Source organism: Camellia sinensis, chromosome 11 (genome assembly GCF_055761805.1).
Source record: "Camellia sinensis isolate YWXY chromosome 11, ASM5576180v1, whole genome shotgun sequence".
Lineage (NCBI taxonomy): Eukaryota > Viridiplantae > Streptophyta > Magnoliopsida > Ericales > Theaceae > Camellia > Camellia sinensis.
This window is the reverse complement of record NC_138971.1, coordinates 66,533,610-66,561,571: the sequence shown is the minus strand read 5'-3', so window position 1 is coordinate 66,561,571 and position 27,962 is coordinate 66,533,610. Positions and strand designations below refer to the sequence as shown.

Genomic DNA, 27,962 nt, shown 5'->3' with positions numbered 1-27,962 from the left:
ATTCAGAAAGTAGAATATTTTACCAATAATTTAGAAATTGCGGTATTTTATTAGAGTAGCTTTAAGAATGGTCGATAAGATACACAAAATATCAAAATATTTATAATATCAATTCATTATCTATATATTATTATTCCAGTCCAAATTTATTCTCAATTTTCAAATATAATGATTTGACAATCAATTAAAATATCTAAGACAACTCTCTTTTATATTTTCTCTAATTATAGTCGATCATTTCTTTTACATAAAACTGACTTTAGAAGGTGAGTTTGTATATAATTTTTCTTTAAGTATTTCAAACATTTTCCTACATTCTAATATATTTTATACAATTTTTTCAACACTAAAAATATTTTAAAAATTTCTTTTGTATAATGTTATTAAGAATAGATTTTTTAGTTAAATTAGTCACAAACTAATAAAATAAGTTTAAAAATCAATAAAATAAAATCTTATATCCAAATTATAATTATTTTATTTTTTCTTTTACAAAAATTAAAAATCAAAAAAATCAACTCAAACAAATTTTTTGATCAAAACTAAAATAACTAAAAAAATTAAAAAAAAAAAAAAAACCCAATTGCCAAACGGCAAGTAAAAATCAATTTGGATTTTAATACAATTTTGACTAAAGGCACGCGAGCTATGTCCATGTTCTGTGTTCTCTCTCTCTCTCTCTCTCTCTCTCTCTCGTCTTAGTCTATTGGAATAATCAACACGTTCTCTCTCTCTCTCTAAAAATTGACACGAGAGAGGGGCTCTGCGTTGTTCATATGAAGCGTTAAAAAAGAGAGGTTATGGCATACAACAGGCTGCCGAGCAGCGGCCACAACAGCCCGTCGTCGCCGCCGTCGTCGCCGCTGCGGTCGCCGAGGCTCCGGCACAGCCGGTCGAAGGGAGGGCGGTTCTCTCCGGCGCAACCCCCCAGAACCGTCGCCCAGCGTCTCGCCGGCCTACTCCTCTCCGTCCTCCTCCGCAGACAAGGCATCTTCCTCTTCGCTCCGCTTCTTTACATCTCCGGCATGCTCTTCTACATGGGAACTGTCTCCTTCGACGTTGTTCCGATCATCAATCACCGTCCTGCTCCGGGCTCCGTCTACCGGAGTCCCCAGCTCTATGCGAAGCTCCGTCCCGAAATGGATGCGGACAATTCAACCTCCGATGCGGTCAGTGATTCCATTTCTCTTTCTTCCTCTTGATTTGATCCAATCGAGTATTGTGTGCCAATTTTGGATACAAAATTACTACTTAACTGTTAGGGATGTTTATAGATTAGTTAAGATCACGTTATGCATATACTGTTGGGGCTTTAAGCTGAATCATTGACATTTGGATTAGAATTTAGGGAAATTTGTGTTATATAGGTCTCTTACTGTGTATAGATCTGTTGATAAGTTTATTATACTGAAGAATGAGGTGTTGTTTTTACATCAAAGGAACTAGTTTGCTGCTTGTTGGCAATGCATATACCTGAATCTTTAATTCTGTTTACTTTATTAGAATGTTTTGTTGTGGAACCACGCACAGTAGTTTGAGAATATTCTGCCAAAAAATGGTGGTACTTGTCATTGAAATATTGTTGCTGTGCTTCTATTCTATGAATATAACAATGGTTTCAATTTTTTTTTTATTTATTTTGTTTTTATTTTATATTTTTTTATATTTTTTATAATGTATTTGAATAACAGCTAGTCCCTTGGGATTTTATGTTTTGATATGAATTTGACAAGGAACTATGGGATTTTCATTTATTGTTTTCTCGTCTTACTTACTGGTGTTGACATAAGGTGTTGCATTTACTGTAGATATCTACTATATGGAAACGCCCTAAAGATTATGAGTGGAGAGCTTGTATAAACAAATCGACAGGAGGTATGTCAATACTGAACCTGCCACTCTGGGAGGCCATTTTGATATTTTTATGCTTTGGTTTACATTTATATTTGTCATTTCTTTTGGATTACATTTATATTTGTCATTTCTTTTGGATCTCTGAATCACCGATCACAAGCTATTTTGTCTATTAATGCCCTTTAAATTTTCACCTAATTTTGTACTTAATCTAATATTATCTCAATTAAATCTAATTTAAGTTAAATACTAAACTAATTTCTATTTAATTTTTATTATAATGTATACAATAACTAGAACATGTTAATATTAATTACTAAATAGATAATAGTTTGGCTTAGGGTTTTGGACGAAGAAGATGAAAAATGAGCATTTTTGTCTTTTTGCATTGAAATTTGACTTTTAAATTTGTTAGAAGGCGCGTGTTGATTTTTTAACAGAATGGATCAAAGTGCTGAACAGTTAAAACCACAAGGGGGCTCTCAGTCTATTATTGAAGTAAAGAGGTGAAGAGCACATGACCCAAATCATAAAGGGGTAATCATTGGGATGCTCGTCTACTATTTATACTCCAAATGGTGAAGAACTCTTTGATTGGCGTTTATTGAAAGAGCAATTACTTCGCTCTCTTGCAAGACAATTAGGCTAGGGAGAGTGAGATCTTAGAGAACAATATGGATTATAGAGAAGATAAACACTGGTGACTTCACAACCTGACAAAATAAAGAACAGTGTTGTGAAGTCACCTATAGTTTTTGTTTTATTTTATTTTAAATTTTGTTTCTTTTATAGTGGAGCTGGATAGAGGAAAAGTTTGGTATCTACTATTTAGGCTTTTTAAGATTTGTCTAGAAAATATAAATAATTTTTTTTATTAAGTATAACAGAAAATAAGCAAATATAAATATTTGTAATGATAAATCCAAAACGGTACGCCAAAGGGTACCGGTACTGGTTCATACCATTCCAATTATAGAAACCGTACACAAACTGGTACAGTATGCATATCTCTGTCATATACACGGTTGAACTATGCCAAAAGTTGTCTTGCCCTTTTTTTTTTTTGGCTGCAGTGTTACCCCAAGTAACATGTAGTGACATATTTCATATTCTTCAAACTCTTCTATTTATGGTATCGACGTTATTATGTGCAGTCGCAAATATTGTACAAAAATATCTATGTACATGCATTTGTATCGTGTAGTTCTCTTAAAATTTAATTTGAAGTTGTTTGTATTATTATAGGCTTACCTGAGTCAAATGGTTACATATATATTGAGGCAAATGGTGGCTTGAATCAGCAAAGGACATCGGTAGTTTTTGCTTCGCTCGTATTTTATATTTTTTAAATGTTTAAGCCTACATAGTATTATAGTTTTTGCCTTATTCATATTGGTGTTCCATTGAAGGATTTCAATGTTGTAGCTTTATTCACTTGCATTCTCTGCATGTTGCTATCTGTGTGTTGTAGATATGCAATGCTGTTGCTGTGGCTGGCTATCTTAATGCAACTCTTTTAATTCCCAATTTTCATTATCACAGCATTTGGAAAGATCCCAGGTTTTTCAGTATTTCCATTTTCTGTCTACATTTTTTTTTTTTTGTAAAAGCATTCTGGAAGGAAAAAGTTCTGATGACATGTGACGTCTATGTAAATCATATTTTGGTAAAATTGTGTGCCCATCATGTTACTATTTCTCTTGCCAAAAACATTCAGCCGCCCTTATAAGTTTTTAGAACATCAATTGTCCTAAAAGCATGGAAATATCTATGTATAATTTTGACAATACTGATTGGTATAAAATTTATTTGCAAGCATGCAAATATCATCAATTTTGAATGATCTAGAATCATTCATAGGATTTAAACATGAACTAAGAACATGCAATCATAACAGGAATATTATTCACCCAAAAAATCATAACAGGAATATCTATGTCATGTTTTCCACAAAATAATTGAACTTTCTCCAACAAAGAAGCTCGTTCATCTTTTTATTTTTGTTGTGGACACTAGATGCATTGCATTCAATATATCTTGGGATTTACTTTGCTAAACTGAGCTAATATCATAATGCTCATAATATCTCTCATAAGATGTAAGATAAACACAAATTCAAAAGACGTAATCGCACCTTAATTTTTGTTTGTATTTGCACATTGTGTGGAAGTGGCTCCATTGTTAATAAACCCCAAGGCAAATGGCCAAGTGGTAAAGCCTGGAGGATAAAATCCACAGGTCTCAAGTTCCAGTCACACCTTAGGGCCACTGGAGGTTTGCCTGGTCGTTAACTTCAGCGCCCCGAGATTAGCCGAGGTGCGAGAAAGCTGGCTCGGACACTCGGATATCAAAAAAAAAAAAAAAAAAAAGTGGCTCCATTGTTAATGACATTACTTAAGAATGAACAAGTTGCACTGAGCACTTGATATATTTATCAAATTGCAAATGGAGCCCAATTTAGAACCCTAACTAACAAGTATCTCCAACTAGTTTCAATGTGCCAATTTGATTATTCCCTTTATCAGTCTCAACCTCATCTTGGTAACTTTTTCTGCAATTTATGCAACTCTCAATTAATCATGCCTTTTGCATGAAAAGTTGACTAGATTGATTGTGAGAGTCGAATTAGAAGGGGGGAAAAAGGGCAATGTGTATAACCTCTCTTGCTGCTGATATCAGCAATAATTACAGTCGATGAACAAAAAAATGAACGTAATATGCTAAGCGTCACTCATTAAGAAATAAGGCATGTTAAGTGTTTTTTGGGTTTGTTGCATGTTTGAGTGGTTATGTGTTGAACTTTCTTTCATAGTTGAATACCATTTTGATTTAATTATCATGATATTTGTAATTTCTAGTACTGATTGACCACAAAAGAAAAAAAAAAGAAAAAGAAATAAAGAAATAAAGCTTGCAATCTAGTCCATTCTTTTTTCTTTTTTTTTGGGTTCAGTAATCCAATCCAATCCATCCAATCCAGTCCATTTTGTATACACGTTACTAATACCATCATATTCAGCAAGAATTTTGTGCCGAAAGATTATGACGAGAAAGGACAATACCATTAATATTTTGTGCACTATGCTTGCAATCCACATCTTATTGTGACAAACTTTTATAATTTGAAAATATTCATAACAAATACAATAATAAGGGTTATTTTCGAAACTTTGGGGAGTAGTTGCCCCCAAGTCGTCCCTCACCACCTGCCACTCCCCTCCTCGTATGTCCATCCCTGCTAATGAGAATTATTTGTTGAGTAACTATGCATAGTGATTTCATTCAACTCTAACCTAGGAGCCTAATGTCAGGGTATTGCTATTTAGTTATCTTACATGTGTATATGTGTCTGTACTTCTAGCTCAATACTTGTCTCATACTCTCAAATGCAGAGGGTTATATAATTACATTGCTTACCGTTCCATTATCCTTTTGAGCCATCTTTTCTTTTTCTTTTTATTTATTTATTTATTTATTTATTTTTTTTTTGAGCCATCTTGATAAGTCCAATGGCATGGAAACATGCCTACTGCATTTCATTTTGTCATAAACTGTTCTGTACTTCCTGTTTGTTATTATGATGACATACTGCCTTAGAGCGAAAAATGTTTTTTATTGGCAAATTGGAAAGAAATGTGGCAGTTTGGACGAAGCACTTCATGTCTGGAAAAACCCACGTTACTCTCTTAATAGATATATGGATTGCATGGATCTCTTATTAGGATGATTGATTAGTGGTGTCATGAGTTTCCACAAATGTGTATTATGTAAAAGGTGTGAGGCTTTTGGCAGACGAGTTAATAGTGGCTTCAGGGGGATATATGGTGTGGAGGGATTTCAATTAGGAGGAAATATATGTTAAGTTTTGTGTTGTCTGGTATATTGCTAGGTTTGGTATGGTGCGTTTTCCTTTTTAAACGAATAATCCTTTGAATTTGGACATTTTTTAGTTTATTGGAATGAGTTTGTGCCTGAAGGTTTAGTTATGGTTGCTGGTTCTAGCATTTATCCAATGTGGATATTGGTAATATTTTCTTTCCAATGTATTTTATTTACAGACAGGAGTGCTATTTTCTTTCCAATGTTCCTCGAATCCACTGCTATTTTCCTCGACAGGAGAGATATTATTAAGGCTTCTGGTTCTCTTTGCCATGTAGTTGCTTGACTTGACCAATGGAAGCCTCCTTACCTTTATCTAGATCATCTTTGAAGGTTGCTCTTTAAGGAATCCAGGAGAGTTGGTGTGGGATAGGGGTGTAGTTTTTTTTTTTGAAGAATGATAACGGAACTATTGTGCAGGTTTGGGGAATGCAATTAGAGGAGAGTGTTTAGTGTTTTTTTTTTTTTTTTTTTTATTGATTTGATTAAGCTTATGGTTTCAGAATGTTTTGGTATTTTGCTTTAAAGTACATTCTGTTATGGAATATTCTCGTTTTTGTATGGAAGTCATTTCTTGAAGATAAGTAAATGAATGTGAAGTTGTTGATTGACATTGCTTTCTTATCCTATAGTGTTCAGAAATTCTGCCTTCTGTTGTTTCATTCTTAGTTTCATTATTGCATGGCTATATAATGGTCAATGTGTAAATAATATGTTGTGAGTATTCACTATAGGATTATGTTTCTCATAGTTCTTCCACTATAAGGTTATGTTTCTCACTGGTTATATAGAGTTCAATATTAAACTGTTCAATGATATGTTGTGTAGACTTCATATAAAACAGAAGATTCATTTCCTTCTAGCCCGAAATGTTTGACTCTGTTGTGCAGCAAATTCGAAGACATCTATGATGAAGCTTATTTCATTAGTACCTTGGAAAACGATGTACGGATAGTTGACAAGATTCCTGAGTATGTCATGGAACGATTTGACCACAATTTGAGCAACGTATACAACTTCAGGATAAAGGCATGGTCACCCATTCAGTACTATAAGGATACAGTTCTTCCAAAGCTACTTGAAGAAAAGTGAGTTGAACTAGATGTTTTGGCCCTGCCCTCGTACCTATTCCAATTCCAACTTTCTTGCTCTTTTTATACATATTTATACATGGATAAATGATGTATGCTTGTATTCTTCTGGTTTTAGTCATTCTTTCTTCTGGTTGTACATTTTTCAGGGACTTATTTTGTTTTTACATATCTGTTACCAAGTTGTTGCAAAATATGTACTCCAATGATTGGGCTAAAATATATTTTACTTGTCTGGCCGCATGTAACTTTTCCCGCCTTTCTTATGTGTGAACAGAGTGCAGTGTTCATTTAAATTAACTTGAAATGTCTGTCCTGTAAATGTTTAATTTAGGTTCATAAGGATTTCTCCTTTTGCAAATCGATTGTCATTTGATGCTCCTCCAGAAGTTCAACGGCTTAGATGCTTGGCAAATTATGAAGCTTTAAGGTTTTCAAATCCTATATTAACTATTGGTGAAGCTCTCGTTGCAAGAATGAAAGAACGCAGTGCAAATAATAGTGGCAAATATGTTTCTGTGCATCTTCGCTTTGAGGAGGTCAGTTTTCACACTGTTTGAACTACTTTATTTTGATTGATACTTATTATGACCACCCACAATAAGATATCATCAATGTTGGTAGCAGTATTGATTATCTTCCATCAGTGGAACTTGTAGCAGTAGTGGTATGGCGTGCATTCCTGGACTGGTTGGGCAGGGATTCGACACCCATACTGTGTTAGAAGGAATTACTGAAGTTCTTAAAAATATTAAATGGAGTGTTGATTATCTTTTCATGTGCAGGATATGGTTGCTTTCTCTTGTTGTGTCTTTGATGGTGGTGCCAAAGAGAAGAAAGACATGGATGCTGCAAGGGAGATAGGTTGGAAGGGGAAGTTCACCAAACCTGGTCGAGTTATTCGTCCTGGAGCATTCAGGCTCAATGGGAAATGCCCCCTTACTCCTGTGGAGGTAATATCTATTGCTTTATAAAGCCCTTTTTTTATTGCCCTTAAAGTTCATAATTATTTCACAATTTTTTTTTCTGTATATTGTCATTATATGGCAATAAATTGTTGCACATCTATATTTTGTTCTAATGGATCTAAAGTCACCATTTGTATCATTATCTCACTGTTTTTCATGTGCACATCTGTGACCTTTGGCCTTGTTTGATTAGTACGATTAATAGTGAAGGAATTAACAATCATGAGATTAGTGCAGGATTGGTTATTAGTGGGATAAATAATATTTTCCTTTTCACGTTTGTCTTGCGATAGATATGGAAATATATAATCCCAATTATATGTTTATTTTGCATGGTCAGTTGTAGGATTAAAAAATTGCCAGTTTTGTTGGATAGAATGTCCATCGATCATAATCTAATTCGGATAACAAAAGTTGTAACCAAATACTAGAATGTGAGCCCCAATCAATAATCCTAATTATATGCTATACTCAGGCCAATCAAACATGCCCTTTTGTACTAGAATCTATTTGAGCAGCACTGACTCTACTTTTGCTTCTTAATATATGTAATTTTTTTTGATAAGTTAATTACTCCTCTTTTTTTTTTTTTTTTTTTTTTTTTTTTTTTTTTTGGGTTTAGTTAGTAAATGTAATAATTTCATTAAAAGATGACATTAATGGCATGCCACCTGTATAGAAAAGAGGAGAGTAAATAACAAAACAATCCTATACACTTTGTTTTGTATCAAAATGCTCCACAAAATTCAAAAATTGGTGAAGAGAGGAATTAACGATCAGAGACACCCTACTATACAAAAATCTTACAAAAGAACTTTTCAACCTATATGAAGGACTATCTATACCATCAAATGATTTCACTCGCCCTAAATAATCCTTATAAGACACGAGGGATCAAGACCCACAGCCATCTATGAAGAATGTCTTTCTCACTCATAGGAATGCCTGTGCCATCTTGAACCAAGATAGATCTGAATTTCAAAGAGTTCTTGCCACTTGGCAGTGGATGAGAAAATATTTAGCAATTTGCCGTCTTGTTTGCACATACAACAACAATTTACATCACCTTCTATTTTTGGATCAAATTAACTACAGTGAGAATTTACCAAGAGCTGCATACAAACCAGAAAATGCCACATTAGGAGGATCCTTAGGACTCCAAATGTTTTCCAAGGGATAACAATTGTGAGTGCCAATCAAAGCCTCATAGAAAGATTTAACCTAAAGCACACGGATCTGGTTAGCCTCCATCTCAAGGAGTCTTTTCTCGTCACAATTCTAGACATGCAATACAATCTCTTAAGAAGCTCCATGAGCTCAATCATCTCCTAGTCTTGGAACTCTCAAAGTACCAAGATAACCCAAAACCCTTTTCCCTTTCTATGCAAGTACTCGTCTACTGTGGCATTCTTGTCAACAATATCATGGGAAAATGTCCCAAAAAAAAAAAAAAAAAAAAATCCACTAACCTCTCGTTTTCGTACCATAATATGTTAATCCAAAACTTGTTCTTCTCCCTCCCATTCCCAACCACCATGTTGGCATACTTCTCAAACTTATGCCACACCATTATGGTGCCCTTCCAAAGCCCCCCTGCTACATGGCATATTGACTCCCAAAGAGGCCCACTCCTTCCATTCACACTAATGCAACCAAGAATTGGAAAATTTTATATTTGAGGAATTTTTTATTATTATTTTAGTTACTTTTCTATGTTACTTGATTTCAACTTTATTTAAGGCAATTGTCAAATCTAAAGTTGAGTAAATTTAGGTTTAGTCTACGAAGCACATGCACATTTAAGAAGGTAATGTGTTGTGTCCGACACCATGTCAAACACGACATGATCGGGCACTTTCCAACACTTAGACAAATGTGAAACACATTATAAGTTTGAATAAAACAACTTGGTATCCATAATAAAACAAAAACTTGAATAAAACAACTTGGTATCCATAATAAAACAAAAACTATGTAAAGTTTTACCTAAACTCTTCCTTTGGACTCTAAAAATTATTTATATTTGATTTAAATATTCATATACATGACAAACCAAACCAAACCAAACCAAACCAAGCCTTAAGTCCCATCAAATGGGGTCGGTTACATGAATCCTTCTTCTCCACGAGGCCCTATCAAAGGCCATTTTATTAGTCAAATTAAGTAGATTCATATCTCTATTTATAACACTAGTCAACATTAATCTACGCTTACCCCGTCCCCTAACACTTCCATCTACCATTACAGCATCGCATCTCTTCACTACTGCCTCTGTTGGTCTCCGTTGTATATAACCAAACCATCTCAAACGATTCTCTCTCAACTTATCTTCTATCGGTGCTACTCCTACCCATTCCCGAATACACTCATTCCTAATCCTGTCTTGTCTAGTCTTACCACACATCCACCTTAGCATTCTCATCTCAGCCACACTCATCTTATCTACATGTTGTTTCTTGGTTGCCCAACACTCCGTCTCATACAACATAGCTGGTCTAATAGCCGTTCTATAAAACTTACCTTTTAGTCTAGTGGGTATTCGTTTATCGCACAATACCCCAGATGCACTTCTCCATTTACACCATTCCGCCTTAATCCTATGTGCCACATCTGCATCAATCTCTCCCGCTGTTGTGATAATCGACCCTAAATAACGAAAATGTTCACTCTTAGGCAGTTCTTGGTTCTCAATTTTCACTTCTCCTCTACTTTCATTGTTATTGTTACTAAATTTACACTCCATGTACTCTGTCTTAGTTCTGCTTATCCGGAATCCTTTAGATTCAAGAGCTTTTTTCCAAATTTCCAACTTTGTGTTAACTCCTTCTCTAGTCTCATCCACTAACACAATATCATCTGCAAAAAGCATACACCATGGCACGTCATCCTGAATATTTATCGTCAACTCGTCCATAACTAAAGCAAAAAGATAAGGACTTAAGGTAGATCCTTGGTGTAACCCTACAGTGATAGGAAATTCATTTGTCTCTCCAGCTGGCGATCTAATAGTGGTCACCACCCCTTTATACATGTCTCTAATCACGTCAATGTAGCCTTTAGTCACCCCTTTCTTCTCTAACACCCACCATATTATATCTCGGGGCACTCTGTCATATGCTTTCTCAAGGTCGATAAACGCCATATGAATGTCTCTTTTCTTTTCTTTATACTTTTCTATTACTCTCCTCAAAAGATAGATCGCTTCCATTGTTGACCTACCAGGCATAAACCCAAATTGATTCACTGACACCTCTGTTATGTCTCGCAATCGGCGTTTCATCACCCTCTCCCACACTTTCATTATATGACACATTAGCTTGATTCCTCTATAGTTGTTACAATTCTGGACATCACCTTTATTCTTATAGATTGGCACTAAAATACTCTTCCTCCACTCATCTGGCATGTTCCTAGTCAACAAAATTTTGCTAAACAACCTAGTCAACCAAGCAACTCCCGTTTTACCCAAACCCTTCCAAGCTTCAATAAGGATATCAGTGGGTCCTAAAGCCTTATTTGATTTCATCTTCGTAAGTGCAATCTCCACTTCAAAGTTCCTAATCCTGCGATAGAACCTATAGTCTTGGTTTATCGTATTACTAGCTATTTCTTCCCCTATTGTCGTACTTCCATGTTCCTCATTTAACAGTTTCTCAAAATAATTCTTCCATCTTTCTTTAATCTCATCATCCTTCACCAATACCTTAGAATCCTCACTCTTGATGCACTTTACTTGATTAAAATCTCTTCTTTTCCTCTCCCGTATCTTAGCAAGGTTGTATACCCTCTTCTCTCCCTCCTTACTATCTAGTCTAGTGTATACGTCATCATAAGCTTTCAACTTAGTCTCTCTCACTACTTTCTTGACCTTCTTATTAGCCAATCTATAGCTCTTAAGGTTTTCCTCAGTTCTATCCTTCTGCTACTTTTTGAAGCACTCTTTTTTTTCCTTAACTACCGCTTGAACCTCTTCCCTCCACCACCAGTTTTCTTAGAGCTGGGTCCCGTTCCTTTCGACTCTCCAAGCACTTCCCTTGAGATTCTCCTCATACAATTGGCCATCGAATTTCACATAGTGTTAGCATCACCTTCTAAGTCTCAAGTACCTTCCTTATCCATTCGATTCTTAAATATTTCTAGTTTATCTCCTTTTAGGTCCCGCCATCTCGTCCTACGATGCCCACCATCCTTCCTAGCTTGGTATTGCCCTCTAAAACATAAATCTAGTACCAAAATCCTATGTTGAGAGACCAGACTCTCTCCAGGAATCACCTTACAATCATTGCATTTTAGGCAGTTCACTTTTCTCACTAAGAAGTAATCTATTTGGCTCTTAACTAATCCACTCTTAAATGTTATCAAATGCTCCTCCCTCTTCTTATACATAGTATTGGCCACCACCAGGTCAGAAGCCAACGCAAAATCTAAGATTCTCTCTCCAGCCTCATTTTTGTCACCAAAACCGTATCCACCATGCACCCTTTCATAACCTAGTTTATCTATGCCCACATGGCCATTAAAATCTCCACCTATAACCAGGTTCTCTCCTACGGGTATCTCTTGTAAGATCTCATCCATTTGCTCCCAAAAATCCCTCTTAGTCTGATCATCTAACCCTACTTGAGGGGCGTAAGTGCTAATAATGTTCACTATATTCCCTCCAATAATTAGTTCAACTAGCATAATCCTATCTCCTTTCCTAGTGATCGCCACCACACTTTCCACAAGACCCTTGGCAATTATGATTCCAACACCATTCCTGCGTCTATCCTTATCACTATAATAAAGTTTAAAACCAGTATCCTCAATTTCCCTGACTTTCTCTCCCGTCCACTTAGTTTTTTGTATGCAAGCTATACTAACTCTCCTCCTAATCATAACATCTACCAATTCCATCGTCCTACCAGTTAAGGTTCCTATGTTCCAAGTGGCTACCCTAAATCTATAGTCTTGGACTAGCTTCTTTACCCACGCTCGTCCAGAAAAACGCAGAAACCTTTGCCCATTTTTCACCGCACCCAGGCGTCGATGCGGCGCCCCTTGCTCACTTTTCGCAACACCCGGAGGCAGGCGCAACGCGTCACTTGAGGGGAACGACCTAGCATTTAAACGATTCAAAGTAGGATTCATTTTCATAAGGGATCCGAGCAGCTTTTTTATGTGTTGGCTGTTGGCTACCTAACACACAACCCTCCTCCTTAACCCGGGCTTGGGACCGGCGGAGTTGTTAACAACCTCGGCGGAGTTTATTTTTATATATGACATAATAAATTATTTATTTTTATTCATATACATGACATATAATAAATATTTATTTTTATATATGACATAATAAATATATAAAATTATATATTTTGCATGTATCTCTCATGTCTCGTTTCTGACATATTTTAAAAATGCCTGTCCCCCCCACTTGTCTGTGTCGTGTCATGTCATGTGTTCGTGCATGTGCTTCTTAGGGTTTAGTTTTATTTCTTAATATTTTACTTTCTTTTTAATCACTCCCAATGTTATTCAGATTAGATGTTTCTCTTATTATAAATATAATTGTCGAACTTAGGGCTAAGGGAAGTTTTGGTTGAATATATTAGTTTTCTCTTCCTACTCCAATCTCTTCGGTATTTTTGTGGAATCAACAAAGACATTGATGACTTTATTCCTGGTATCTGTGGTAAAATCAGCAAGTCTTTAGAAGCTTTGTTCCTAGTATTCTGCATGAGAATCAACAAGTTTGAGAAAGTTCTATATTCTTGATAATATTAGACTAAACTAAACAAAATATTAGACTTCTACGTGGATCTTGCTGCTCAAAATCCTGTATGTACAAGCTTCCCTTCATCAGTTGGTGTTAAAGCCTAGAGTTGTAATCTCACACATTGGGTATTGTGCCTCCCCTAGACCCCCCAACCCTCGGGGGAGGCTTCTCCAAACCCCCATTGGGCACAGGGCTCGGTGTTCAATACTTATCCGGGTCCATAATACCCAACAATATGTTCCTTTATTGCAGAAGGTTTCTAATTCTAACTGTCGCGACCCAAATCCGCCCCTATAAGTTTAAGTCATGACCGGCTAGTAATCCAGGTTACCTACGGCCTCAATGACAAAATCAATCATAATATAATAATGGGGCTTAGTGGAACCAATATTGAATATAAAAGAAAGTCCATTGAGTAGTGCATATATGCTAAATTCATAAATATTTAAAACTTTAAACTTCATACAAACAATCTTATATACATATGTACACCATATTTAGTCAACTCCTTATACATAATATCTGTTCAAAACAAGTTTTCTCAAACAACAAAACAAAAGAACGTAAAAGCAGAAGGATTAACAAAGCTGGACTCCTTTCGAATCCAAGTACGCCCCGGTCATGGAGGCACTTCAAAAATGGTTTCACAGGGGTAGACTCCGAGGCTACCTTAGGCTTGATGTTCCACTTACTCACCTACATATATGTATAAGGGAGAGGGTGAACTAAAACCCAATGAGTAATATCAATATAAAGGTTCTATATTAATGAAGTCCAGCATGTTACAAAACATATCTTTCGTTTTTGAAACAATTCATTTCAATAAGCAAAACAATTTGAAAAACAATTATATCAATCCTTTGCGATAACAATAATCATTCGAATCATTATATGTGATACATCCAATAGAGTAACAATGAAACGATGTGCCAAAGCCAATAGGACCACGAGGGTCAATCCAATGGGACCACAACGAGTCAATCAATAATTCATAATTCAATATGGACCATTAAGGTCTAACATCAGAGATCTCTGTGTTTTAATCTATCCAATGGACCATGGTATTGTTTTTCCCACGCAAGGGCCTTTCAATCGATAGGTAATGGTATTGTTTCCTCCAGGCGAGGGCCTCACTGAGTGATGCCGCGAATACAATTTCAAAAAGGACATTCATTCATAGATAACAAAATAGGATTCAAAATATCAATCTTGAACAATTTCAAAATACTTTTCAAACATAGCTTTATGAAGACATTACTCACAGTGGGTTGTACCGATATTAGGCCTCGGGCGTCCACGTGCACAATGCACATAACAAAGCACACATTGAAACACAAGTCTCAATCAAACATTCTATCTATTCAATTCCCGTTTATGTGTTTTTAATGTATTTCCTTATTAATGTTGTCTAAACAATGTCCACGAATGCTTAAGAGAGCATAGGGATAAAAACATGCACATGGGAGTGTGTTTCAAAAATGTTGAAAACAAGGCAGTTCACTCAAGTGCACCTTTGGTTGCTCAAGCGGTGTGGCCTGCTTGCAAAAGTACTAATGGTTCAAATCTCGGCTCGATGTTCGCTTAAGCCAAGGCGCAAAATAAAAGGTAGGCGGTCGCTCGAGCGGTGACTTGGTCACTCGAGCCGATTGCAAATGTCTGCAAAAATACTGATTGCATGAAATGTACGCTCAAGCGACAGATTGTTCGCTCGAGTGGTGAAGCAGAATTCTGTAATTTCCAGAACAGAGTTGAGCTTCAAATACATAGTTTGAAATCATGAACTTGCATGGCTCATTCACAACTTAGTAGAACACTTAGAAACTCTTCGCATATCATATAAACATAACCAATTTGAGATCAATTGCTCAAAACCATTGTTAATTCTCAAAATCAAATTTAAAACTTCATACCTTAGCCATGCATGTAAAGTATTTAAGTTCTTTTCTTTCAAAACATGAATATATGGAATGAGGAGTGAAATCATGAAGAAACTTCAAAGATAGCTAGTGTAACATCATGCATGTAATGTTTTGTTGAAAATCAAACTCAAGAAAGATGAAATATGCATGCGTGTGCACAAATAACTCAATTCTTCCATAAACGGGTTGATTCCTTCATTTTCTTGTCAATTACATGGAAATGTTCCTACAAATTTTGTGAATTCAACTTCTACTTGAACTATTTGCAAGAATTATGTTCAAATTGCATACCTAGAGCTTGATTTTGAGAGTTGGTTAGCTTAATCCTTCAATTCCCCTTCAAATACTCACAATTCTTCAACCTCTCCCTCTAGGAGTTGTTTCTCTCTTGTTTTCTCTCTCTAAATCTCTACCAAGTTGATGAGAAAAAATGAACTCATTAAGCTTATATGACCTATATATAAGCTTGATTAGGTTAAGCTAATAAAATGAGATTAGGGCTCATTAATTAACCTTAATTCTAATTAATCCTAATCAAATCTAATTGATTTAATTTAATTATTTTGATTTGAATCAAATTTTAATCAAACTTGCCATATGATTCTAAATATTTCAATTAATCTATTAAATAGTCAATTTTGGTTTTTGAATCCATTTGAGCTTTCAATTTCAAATTCAAATTCAAATTCAAAGTCGGTACTCTAGCAGATGTTCCAAAAAAAAAGAAAAAAAGATAAACACCAATCAAACACATAATTATGCAAATATGCTCGATGAAATAATTTATAAAAATAATATATGTCGGGGTCGTCACTGTCTCTCCCTTAGAAAGTTAAGTCTTCCAAACTTAAGTTACCTCCATTCGGGAATAGGTGTGGATATCGTTGCCGCATCTCATTCTCTTTCTCCCATGTAGCTTCTTTCCCATAATATTCTCTCCACTCTACCTTTACCATTGGAATCAATTTATTTCTCAATTGTTTCATTTGTCGGTTAATGATCTGTACCGGCCATTCTTCGTACTTCATATCATTAACTAAGGCTATTCGGTGGTAGTCAATAACATGGAATGGATCCCTGAGATACCCACGGAGCATTGACACGTGAAACACATTATGTATCTGTTCCATTCCTGATGGTAAAATAATACGATAAGCAATAGGGCCAGGCCTTTCTAGAATCTGGTAAGGTCCAATGTAGCGTGGAGTTAAATTCCCCTTTCTGCCAAACCTTTTTTGCCCTTTCATTGGTGTTATTCTGATAAATACATGATCTCCCACTTCATATTCCAAATCTCTCATTCTTTGATCCGCATAACTTTTCTGTTGGCTCTGAGTAGTCTTGAGCCTTTGTTGAATGATCTTTATCTTTTCAATTGTTTCTTGCACAAGTTCAGAACCATATAAAGCCTTATCACCAACCTCAGTCCAACAAATTGGGGACCTACACCTCCTTCCATACAACGCCTCATATGGTGCCATGCCGATGTTAGCATGGAAACTGTTGTTATATGCAAACTCAGCTAACGGCAAGTAAGTTTTCCAATTGCTTTGAAATTCGAGAACACGCATACAAAGTATATCTTCCAGCGTTTGGATAGTTCCCTTAGTTTGCCTATTGGTTTGTGGATGAAAGGCAGTGCTGAATCTTAACTCTGTGCCCATCGCTTGTTCTAAACTTTGCCAAAACCTAGAAACAAATTTAGGATCCCTATCCGACACAATAGACACTGGAACCCCATGTAATCGAATGATTTCATCAATATAGATAGTAGCAAGGAAGTTTTCATAGCAAGAAAGTGAGTAGACTTTGTCAATCTATCTACTATAGCCCAATGATGTAAGGATTACTTTCTTGCAAGTAGTGAGCCCGGATTAAGTATATTGGCAGCAACAATAGTAGACTTGTAGGGCTAGATTTGATGGGATTTTATGGCTGCAAAAGTATTTAAAAATACGAGTTTAAGGGTTTGTAAAATGGTAGGGTTTGGGGAATGAAAACACAAGTGTTTAGGGGCAGTTGGGTGGTTATTCTAAGCATTGTGAATAGTAATGTGAACAGTAACTTTGCTGGATAGAAGAAGAAGAAGAAGAAGAAGAAGAAGAAGAAGAAGAAGGGGGAGAGAGAGAGAGAGAGAGAGAAGTGCTTCACCCTAGCAAGGAATAGGCCAATCACACAAACACAATCTCAAATTTTCATAATATTAACTCTTCTATTGAATCATTGAGATTACACATATTTATAGGCTAAAGACTCCTAATTCTATAAGGACTATTTCTCAAATTTAGAAACTAAAAATATTTAGCAACAACTAACATTCTAGACCAACTATGACTTCCAATTCTACTTCAATCATAATAGGAAACTTTAATGACTTCTAATTCTACTTTAATATCAAAATAGGAAACTTGGACTTTTGACCATTAAGATTATTTTAAATATAATCAAACCCGTGTATAATAACTCATTTAATAACTTGACCCAAAATAAAACTCATGGGTGATCCCTACAACCCATGTCCAACAATTATTAGAATTACTATTATACCCTTAATTATTAAAACTTACTATAATGATATGAAGACTCAAAATTATTACAAATCTTTAATTCTTGATGCCCTAAATATGCTTCATGTGAAATTCCAAATTTGTTCTTTTTCTTCTTTTCATGATCTTCATCACCCAAATAGCATTCATACCTCTAGATGTTCGAGGTAGACCGACGATGAAGTCCATAGTTATATGCTCCTATTTCCATTCTGGAATAGGGAGGGAATGAAGTAAGCCTGTTGGTTTCTAGTGTTCCGCTTTGACTTGTTGGCACTGAAGGCATTTGGAGTTGAAGTCGACAATCTCTCTTTTCATGTTTGGCCACCAATACACTTGTTTCAAATCTTGGTACATCTTGGTATTTCCGGGATGCATAGCGAATATTGATTTGTGGGCTTCTTCTAAGATTCTCCTTTTCAAGTCCGCATTATTAGGTACATAAGGCCTTCCTTGAAACTTCAATACTTGATCTTCAATTGTGAACCCCGGTCCAGGCCTGGTTTCGAACTCATCACATATCTTCTTAAGGAAATCATCATTCATTTGCTTCTGTTTGATTTCTTCTATGATTGCTGGTTGTGCTGAAATTGCGGCTGATAAACTGTCTTGCTCATAAGGCACTACTTCTATTTCAAGTTTTTCAAATTCTTGCAAGAGTTCTCTTTGATCTGTAAGCAAACAAGCCAAATTTCCCACATTCTTTCTACTGAGTGCATCAGCTACAGTGTTGGCCTTACCTAGATGATACTGAATTTATAAGTTAGTCTTTGATCAATTCAAGCCATCTCTTCTGTCGCATATTCAACTCTTTCTGTGTAAAGAAGTGCTTCAAGCCCTTGTGATCTGTGTATACCTCACATTTTCCCCCTTAAAGGTAATGGTGCCATATTTTCAATGCGAATACAACAACGGCAAGTTCTAAATCATGTGTTGGTTAGTTCTTCTCATGTGGTTTCAGTTGCTGGGATACGTAAGCGATTACCTTGTCATTCTGTATTAAGACACAATCCAAACCTCTGTAAGAAGCACTATTAAAATTCACAAATCCTTCGGTACCTGACGGTAAAGCAAGGATTGGGGCTGTAGTCAGTCTTGCTTTCAACTCTTGAAATGCGGGTTCCCTTTGGTTTGTCTTCTAGAACGGTTCCCCCTTCCGGGTTAATTGAGTCAATGGCATAGCAATCTTTGAAAAATCTTTGACAAATCTCCGATAGTAACCTGCCAATCCCATAAAACTTTGAACCTTTGTTACATTAGTTGGAGTAGGCCAATCTATAATCGCTTCAATTTTTTGCGGGAAAACTGAAATGCCATCGTTGTTATTGACATGTCCCAAAAATATAATTTCATCTAATTAGAATTCACACTTTTAAGTTTCCCATCTTGTTTCTCCCTGAGTGTCTGAAGGATTATTCTCAAGTGTTGTTCATGGGCATCTTTTCTTCTCAAATAAATCAAAATGTCATCAATAAACACAACAAAGTCATCCAAGAAAGGTTTAAAGATTCTATTCATCAAATCCATCAAAGCTGCTCGTGCATTAGTGACTCCAAAAGGCATGACTAAAAATTCGTAATCTCCATATCTGGTTCGGAAGGTAGTTTTCTCATTATCTTCGGCTTTAACCTTCAACTGATGATATCCCGATCTCAAATCAATTTTTGAAAATACCTAAGTCCCTTGTAACTGATCAAACAAATCGTCAATCTGAGACAAAGTATTTATTCTTAATGGTTATCTTGTTGAGTTCTCGATAATCAATACACAATTGGAGTGTGCCATCTTTCTTCTTTACAAAGAGGACCGGTGCGCCCCACGGTGATGTACTTGGTTGAATAAACCCTTTATCAAGTAATTCCTGCAACTGTACTTTTAATTCTTTCATTTCAGCAGTTGACATGCGATATGAAGTTTTAGATATCGGTTGAGTACCCGATATTACATCAATCACAAATTCAATTTTCCTATCAATCAATTGTCCAGGCAACTCTTTCGGAAACACATTTGGGAAGTCTCTTATTACTAGAATGCTAAGGTAATGTCCATGGATTGATCATTTATTACATGGCACAAGTACCATTGACATCCCTTACTAATCAATTTACGGGGTTTCATCGTAGATATTAGATATGGTGAAGGAACTACACTCTTACTCTCAAAAATAAAATCAATCTTGACTCGGAGGTCGAAATATCATTCGTTTAGAAGTACAATCAATAGTTGCATAGTACTTAGATAGCCAGTCCATATCCAAAATAACATTGAAGTGTCTCATATCAAGGGGTAATAAATCAGCATTTAAGGTGGCATTTCCAAGTAATAATTCACATGTAGAATAAACAAATGAACACAAGATAGATCCCCCCCATTGGTGATGCAACATATAATATATATCTTAAGAATTCCATATGTCTATTCAATTTACCAACAAATACCATAGAAACAAAAAAGAGTGTGGAACTCGAATCAATCAATACATACACAGCTTGGCCACAAACAGAAAGTGTACCTAAAACCATAGCCTTTGTGTTCTAAGTATCCTATGGAATGAGTGCGAAGACTCTTCCTTGTCTTAGATCATTTCTTGTTGCAGTAGGTGTTGCATTTGATTTCACTGTTGGGATTGACCTTGTCGAACTTGTAGCGCCTTGGTTACTGTCTCGTTGAGGTTGTGTACAATCTCCTGCCATGTGACCAACTTTCCCACATTGATAGCAAGCTCCCGTAGTACAGTAACAAATATCCCAATGCTTCTTTCCACATATAGTGCAAGTGGGTATTGAGTTGCCACTCTGATTTGAACCTGAATTACTGGATGCCCCTGATTTTGATTTCTTGTTCATTGAAGACGGCATTCTCTTATTGAAATTGTCTTTTGCCTTTCCATTCAAAGTTCTGGTTGTGGGCGGCCATATTTGTTTCTGACATCAATGCTCTGTCCAGTACATCAACATATTTTGGCAATTTAAGTACGTTAATTCTCCTCCAGGATTGAATCACGAAGACCTCCCTTAAACTTCCTAGCCTTTTTGTAATCTGTGTCAATCATATGCGATGCAAAACATGCCAACTCTGTAAATTGGGCTTCGTATTCGGCCACTGTCTTGTTTCCCTGCTTTAGTTGCTCAAATTCGGATACTTTTCTGTCCCGTACATAGTGTGGGAAGTACTTCTCGTAGAAAATCTCTAGGAACTGAGCCCAGCCAATCCCCTTATTATCATCTCGAATTAACATCCACCATCTCTTCGCCTCATTCTCTAGAGTGAATGTAGCTAATAGAACCTTTTGTGTTTCTGTGCATGGGAACACTTCAAACAGCTTTTCAATCCCTAAGACCCAAGCTTCAGCTTTGAGCAGGTCTACTGCATGAAATAAAGATGGCTTCATCTTTTTAAATTCCTTAGTAAGGGCAATGGTTTGGTCATCTGATTGATGGTCCTATACCGGTGCAGGCATTGGAGGTGAGGGCGGTGGTGGTTGTTGTTGCCATTATTGTTTTTGTTTTAAGCTTCCAGCCATATCATGCATCATTCTTTTCATTCTGTCAAGTCTTGAGGAGGTTGACTCCTCTAGTTTATCCCCTCTTATTCTCACCATTATCTATATGAAACTTGTATTATACATATACATAGACACAGTGTACGCACGGATATACATACACACAATTACAAAAGTTATTTCATTTTGACATTAAAATGCATATGAATGCAGTCCTTAAATCTTTTCTAGACACCTTATTGCTCAATGGACAAGCCAATGAGATATAACTCATGCTCTGATACTTACTCTGTCGCGACCCAAACCCGCCCTTATAGATTTAGGTCATGACCGGCCAATAATCTCAGATTACCTATGGCCTCAAAGACAAAATCAATAATAATATAATAACGGGGCTTAGCGGAAGCAATATTGAATATAAAAGATAGTCAATTGAGCAATGCATATATGCCAAATTCATATACATTTAAAACTTTATACTTCATACATACAATCTTATATGCATACATACACCATATTCAGTTAACTCCTTATACATAATATCCATTCAAAACAAGTTTTCTTAAACAACAAAACAAAAGAACGTAAAACAGAAGGGTTGACAAAGTTGGACTCCTCTCGAGTCCAAGCACGTCTCGTCACGAAGGCACTTCAAAAATGGCTTCATAGGGATAGATTCTGAGGCTACCTTAGGCTTGACGTTCCACTTGCTCACCTACATATATATATATATATATATATATATAAGGGAGGGGTGAGCTGAAACCCAATAAGTAATATCAATATAAAGGTTTTATATGAATGAAATCTAGCATGTTACAAAACATCTTTCATTTCCGAAACAATTTATTTCAATAAGCAAAACAATTTGAATAACAATTATATCAATTCTTTGTGATAACAATAATCATTCGAATCATTATACGTGATACATCCAATAGAGTAACAATGAAACGATGTGTCGAAGCCAATAAGACCACGAGGGTCAATCCAATTGGACCACAACGGGTCAATCAATAATTCATAATTCAATGTGGACCATTAAGGTCTAAAGTCAGAGATCTCTGTGTTTCAATTAATCCAATGGGCCATTGGTATTGTTTTTCCCAGGCAAGGGCCTATTAATCGATGGGCCATGGTATTGTTTCCCCTAGGCAAGGGCCTTTTAATCGATGGGTCATGATATTGTTTCTCCTAGGCGAGAGCCTCACTAATAGATGCCACAAATACAATTTCAAAATGGACATTCATTCATAGATAACAAAATATGATTCAAAATATCAATCTTGAACAATTTCAAAATACTTTTCGAACATAGCTTTATAAAGACATTACACACAATGGGTTGTACCGATATTAGGCCTCGGGCGTCCACCTACACAATACACATAACAAAGCACACATTGAAACACAGGTCTCAATCAAACGTTATATCTAATTCAATTTCCTTTTATGTGTTTCTAATGTATTTCCTTATTAATGTTGTCTAAACGATGTCCAATAATGCTTAAGAGAGCATGAGGATGAAAACATGCACATGGGAGTGTGTTTAAAAAATGCTAAAAACAGGGTAGTTCACTCGAGCGCACCTTTGGTTGCTCGAGCTGTGAGGCTTGCCTGCAAAAGTATTGGATGGTCCAAATCTAGACTGAATGTTCACTTGAGCCAAGGCGCAAAATAAAAAGCGGTCGCTTGAGCAGTGACTTGGTCGCTCGAGCCAACTGCAAATGTCTGCAAAAATACTGGTTGCATGAAATGTATGCTCGAGTGACAGATTGTTCGCTCAAGCGGTGAAGCAGAATTTTGTAATTTCCAGAACAAAGTTGAGCTTCAAATACATAGTGCCTGTTTGGTGCAGCTTAAAAGCTGCTTATTTCAGCTTTTAGCTTAATTTAAGCTATTTTGATGTGTTTAGTTTAGCTTATAGCTTATAACTTATAGCTTTTTGGAAGTCAGAAATCAACTTATTCTTTGAGTGGGGTAGGAGATGCTTAATTTATAAGTCAGAAATCAGCTTATGTTCATAGTTATAAGCTATAAGTTGTTTAGGCATAACTTATAAGCACTTTCTTACAGCTCTACCAAACAGGGCCATAGTTTGAAATCATGAACTTGCATGGCTCATTCACAAGTTAGTAGAACACTTAGAAACTCTTTGCATATTATATAAACATAACCAATTTAAGATCAATCGCTCAAAACCATTGTCAATTCTCAAAATCAAATTTAAAACTTGATACCTTAGCCATGCTTGTAAAGAATTTAAGCTCTCTTTCGAAACATGAATATATGGAATGAGGAGTGTAAAATCATGAAGAAGCTTCAAAGATAGCTAGCGTAACATCATGCATGTAATGTTTTTGTTGAAAATCAAACTCAAGAATGATGAAATATGCATGCGTGTGCACAATTAACTCAATTCTTCCATAAACTAGCTGATTTCTTCATTTTCTTGTCAATTACATGGAAATGTTCCTAGAAATTTTATGAATTTAACTTCTACTTGAATTATGTGCAAGAATTATGGTTAAGTTCCATACCTAGAGCTTGAATTTGAGAGTTGGTTAGCTTAATCCTGCAATTCCCCTTCAAATCCTTTCAATTCTTCAACCTCTCTCTAGGAATTGTTTCTCTCTTTCTTCCTCTCTCTAAATCTCAGCCAAGTTGATGAGAAAAAACGAATTCATTAAGCTTATATGACCTATATATAGGCTTGATTAGGTTAAGCTAATAAAATGAGATTAGGGCTAATTAATTAACCTTAATTCTAATTAATCCTAATCAAATCTAATTGATTTAATCTAATTATTTTTATCCGAATCAAATTTTAATCAAACTTGTTAGTGTAATTCTAGATATTCCAATTAATCTATTGAACTAGTCAATTTTGGTTTTTGAGTCCGTTTGAGCTTTCAATTTCAATTTCAATTTCACTTTCAAATTCAAAGTTGGTACTCTCCCAGATATTCCAAAAACAAACAGATAAACACCAATCAAACACATAATTATGCAAATATGCTCGATGATATAATATATAAAAGTAATATGTATGTCGGGGTTGTCACACTAACTGTTTTCCCCAATGCCTAGAAAGGTGATCTCCTAGAAGATGATATCTTCTTTGTTGTTGCTCTATTGATACGTGATACTTGCCATGCGGAGTGGTTACTCATTCACTAAGTGATGTCGTCAGGGATCATTATTATACACAGGATTGATAGTTATTCTGTTGTGCTGTTTCATATTGATATTCCACTTTGTTCTACCTTAAATTTCTGTTCAATGTTTTTCCTAGAGAAGTTCATTGCAGAATATGCTGAAGCAATGTGATGTACTGGGAAGAAATCTTTTATAAATAAGGGACTCACTTTAGTAGTGTTTGATAAAACTGAAAACTGAAGACTGAAAATTAAGTATTGAAAATTGAATGCTGAAGTTTTTAAGCTAAAAAGCTTTTTGATTCAAATTTAAGTGCTAAACTAAAAAAGAAAATTGTTTAATATATATAAGATCAAATTTGAAATTTATTATTTTTAAATTATATATTATTTTAATTTTTATATTGTGATGGTGGTAGTAGTGTTGGGTTGTGATGGTATGACGGTGGCGGTGGTGGTGGCATGGTGGTGGTAGCAGTGCAATGTTAGTGATAGTAAAATGATGGTGGTGCTTATGCAACAATGACAATGGTGATGAATGTGGTGGTAATGGTGGTGGCATGATGATGGTGGCGGTGGCGGTGGCGGTGGCGGTGGCGGTGGCGGTGGCGGTGGTGATAACAGTAGTGATAGTGGTGGTGGTGGTGGTAGTAGCGGTAGTTGTAGTAGTGAGTTTATAATAGTGTATATTGATTCTTGCGTTTAGTATTTATAAATTTAGTCAAAATTATGTTTCAGACGACTTAAAATTTTCTTAATCTTTAGCATATATTTTACGAGGTGCTTAAATTTTTAAGTGATATCAATTGTAGTTATCAAACGAGTTTAATTGATTATCACTTGATACATTCAGTTTAAGTACTGAATCAAGTTATCAAACACCTTCTTTTTGTCTGAAAAAGTAAAACTTATGTGAATAAAACTAAATTTAGCTTATATTTCAATTTATGTCACTATTGATTCCCATTCTTCTATTGAAATTTATATTCCAATTTATATTGTATTATTTTGAAAGGCATTTGAAGTTCTCTTTTGTGTTGCAAGTGTGTGTTCACTTATTTCTCCTTTTCAGGCCATGGAAAAATTAAAGACAATAGTTGAATGTGTTATTATTGATTGTATCCTCATTATATATGAAAGGGCAAATTACCAATACCCCCCTCGAGGTTTGATTAAAATATGGATTCTCCCTTGAGGTTTGAGAAATTACATCCCTCTGAGGTTTATATTTGCATAACAAATTACTCCCTGAGGTTTATATTTGCATAAAAATTATTGTTATGCAAATATAAACCTTAGGAGGCAATTTGTAATTTTCCAAACCTCGGGGGGAAATCTGTATTTTAGTCAAACCTTGAAGGGGGTGTTGGTAATTTGCCCTATATGAAAATATATTAACAGCTAATTCTATGGTTCTTGTTGTATCTCATCAGGTCGGCTTAATCCTTAGGGGAATGGGGTTTGACAAAAGTACTTCTATCTATTTAGCTTCTGGAACAATATATGATGCCAATAGATATATGGCTCCACTATTCGAAATGTTTCCACTTTTACAAACTAAAGAGATGTTGGCATCCCCTGAGGAACTTGCTCCATTTAAGGTTTGAATGCTTTGTGTTTGTGGGGTTCTTCCAATTTTACTTCCTCTTTTTTGAGGTCTGATTCAAGGTCATTGCTTTTGACTAGAGTTGCTTCTTCTAGAACTATTCTTCCAGGATGGCTGCCATAGACTACACTGTTTGTCTTCATAGTGAAGTTTTTGTGACAACTCAAGGTGGAAACTTTCCTCATTTTCTGTTGGGCCATCGGAGATACTTATATGGTGGACACTCCCAGACAATCAGACCTGACAAGCGGAAGTTAGCATTATTATTTGATAATACCAATGGGTATATATTTCATCTCATTGCTTTCATTTACCTTCAGTTCAAGTATCCATTATGTACAAGTTATTGGAATTTTTGTTTTTTTATTTATTTATTGCCACATGTTAGATGTTAGTATCAAAACTTCTATTTAATCAATTCTACTTGTTAGGATGTTACCTTAGATTGTACTCGAAAACTAGAATCTCTGACAACAGTAATATTTATTTGTTCAAGGCACTTCTACTGATTAAGTTTGATGCTACCTCAGGCCGATTTGGAGAGCCACAGCCATGCCGTGTTGTAGAATAGATTTCTTGTGTTCATGTAAAATTGATACAACCTATTTGATGATCAGTTATTTTTTGTCGGTAGCATGTTAGAAAGAGCTTGTTCAGAATAAAAATAATAAATATGGCTTGATCTTAATTTTTTTTATTTGTTTCTTTTCATCTTCATCCATTCCCCAGGTGGAAAAGCTTCAAGCGAAACATGCTGAATATGCGAGCTCATAGTGATTCTAAAGGAATTGAGCTCAAAAGACCAAGTGACTCGATATATTCATTTCCTTGTCCAGATTGTATGTGCCGTAGGAACAAATCAGAAGATTCAAGATCGTTGTCAGCAACGTGATTAATGGAGAACTAGATACTGATTGGTGTTTTTTGTTGTAATTCTTTCATTTTTTTTCCTCTTCTCATTGGTGAGAGAGGGCACACATCCATTTTTGAAGCTCGGAGTATTTCTTGGAAGACACAAATGATCTGATATTATTTCCCGGGATTGGCTCGAGGAGGAGAAGAAAGAGATATGCCCATTGATTGCAGGGAGGATCAACCCGGACCTTAATTGACATCAATTCATCTTTCTCGCTGCTGCTGTATCTAACAAGCTGCGAAATGACACATTAACTTACCTTTGTGACCTGGCTTTGCCATGTTTGTAGTTTTTGTGTACATTAGTTTAAATTTTGATCTGTAGTTCTAATGTATGACTATAGAAACAGGGTGTATTGTATACGTTTATGAAAATCAGGTTATCAAAATTTTTTTTTTGTTGGTTTTTTTGTTTTTCGTTCCCATTTGATGTAGGATAGAGTCGAGTGAAGAAATAGATTTCATGCCGCTCACCCACCCCATTTGACGGAGTTAAGGCTTGGTTTTAGTTTGGTTTGGGTTTGGGTTTGTTTTTCGTTCCTTCAAAATGGCTTTGTTACAAAACTTATTTCTTGGGCTCTTATTAGTCTAATTTCTTTCTTTCAGCTCTTGGAAGGGCATTGGATACATCTATGGTCGCTGCTGTTTCCGGCATTAAAGTTGGTTTGACAATTAATTTTTCAGCAGTAGTTTTTTTATTTTTATTTTTATTTTTGGCCTCTTAATGAAACATTTTTAAAATTAAAAAAAATTTATTTTTAGGTTGTAC

The 27,962-nt window shown here is 35.6% G+C and overlaps 1 protein-coding gene across 4 annotated transcripts; it reads left to right on the top strand.

The window, feature by feature from the left end:
• The first annotated feature begins 8 nt into the window (after positions 1 to 8).
• Positions 9 to 27,582, top strand: LOC114273133 (protein ESMERALDA 1). 4 transcript variants are annotated; one of them, XR_014343971.1, is made up of 10 exons: positions 9 to 1,169; positions 1,809 to 1,875; positions 3,100 to 3,167; positions 3,326 to 3,414; positions 6,624 to 6,821; positions 7,159 to 7,363; positions 7,610 to 7,777; positions 26,106 to 26,273; positions 26,359 to 26,561; positions 27,008 to 27,582. XR_014343971.1 is itself a non-coding variant. In XM_028214891.2 (10 exons), exons 1-10 carry the CDS (start codon positions 801 to 803, stop codon positions 27,168 to 27,170), a joined length of 1,683 nt encoding a protein of 560 aa, XP_028070692.1. In that variant the 5' UTR covers positions 9 to 800; the 3' UTR covers positions 27,171 to 27,582. The 4 variants fall into 4 exon arrangements, 2 of the variants coding, with proteins under 2 accessions (XP_028070692.1, XP_028070690.1); XR_014343970.1 differs by having other exon boundaries at positions 6,597 to 6,821; XM_028214891.2 differs by having other exon boundaries at positions 26,374 to 26,561.
• Positions 27,583 to 27,962: the final 380 nt, after the last annotated feature.

Coding starts and splice junctions, on each gene's coding strand:
- LOC114273133 (XM_028214889.2), top strand. CDS start 801: ATGGCATACAACAGGCTGCCGAGCAGCGGCCACAACAGCCCGTCGTCG. Junction 1,876..3,099: donor TATAAACAAATCGACAGGAG/GTATGTCAATAC, acceptor GTATTATTATAG/GCTTACCTGAGTCAAATGGT. Junction 3,415..6,596: donor AGCATTTGGAAAGATCCCAG/GTTTTTCAGTAT, acceptor ATTTCCTTCTAG/CCCGAAATGTTTGACTCTGT.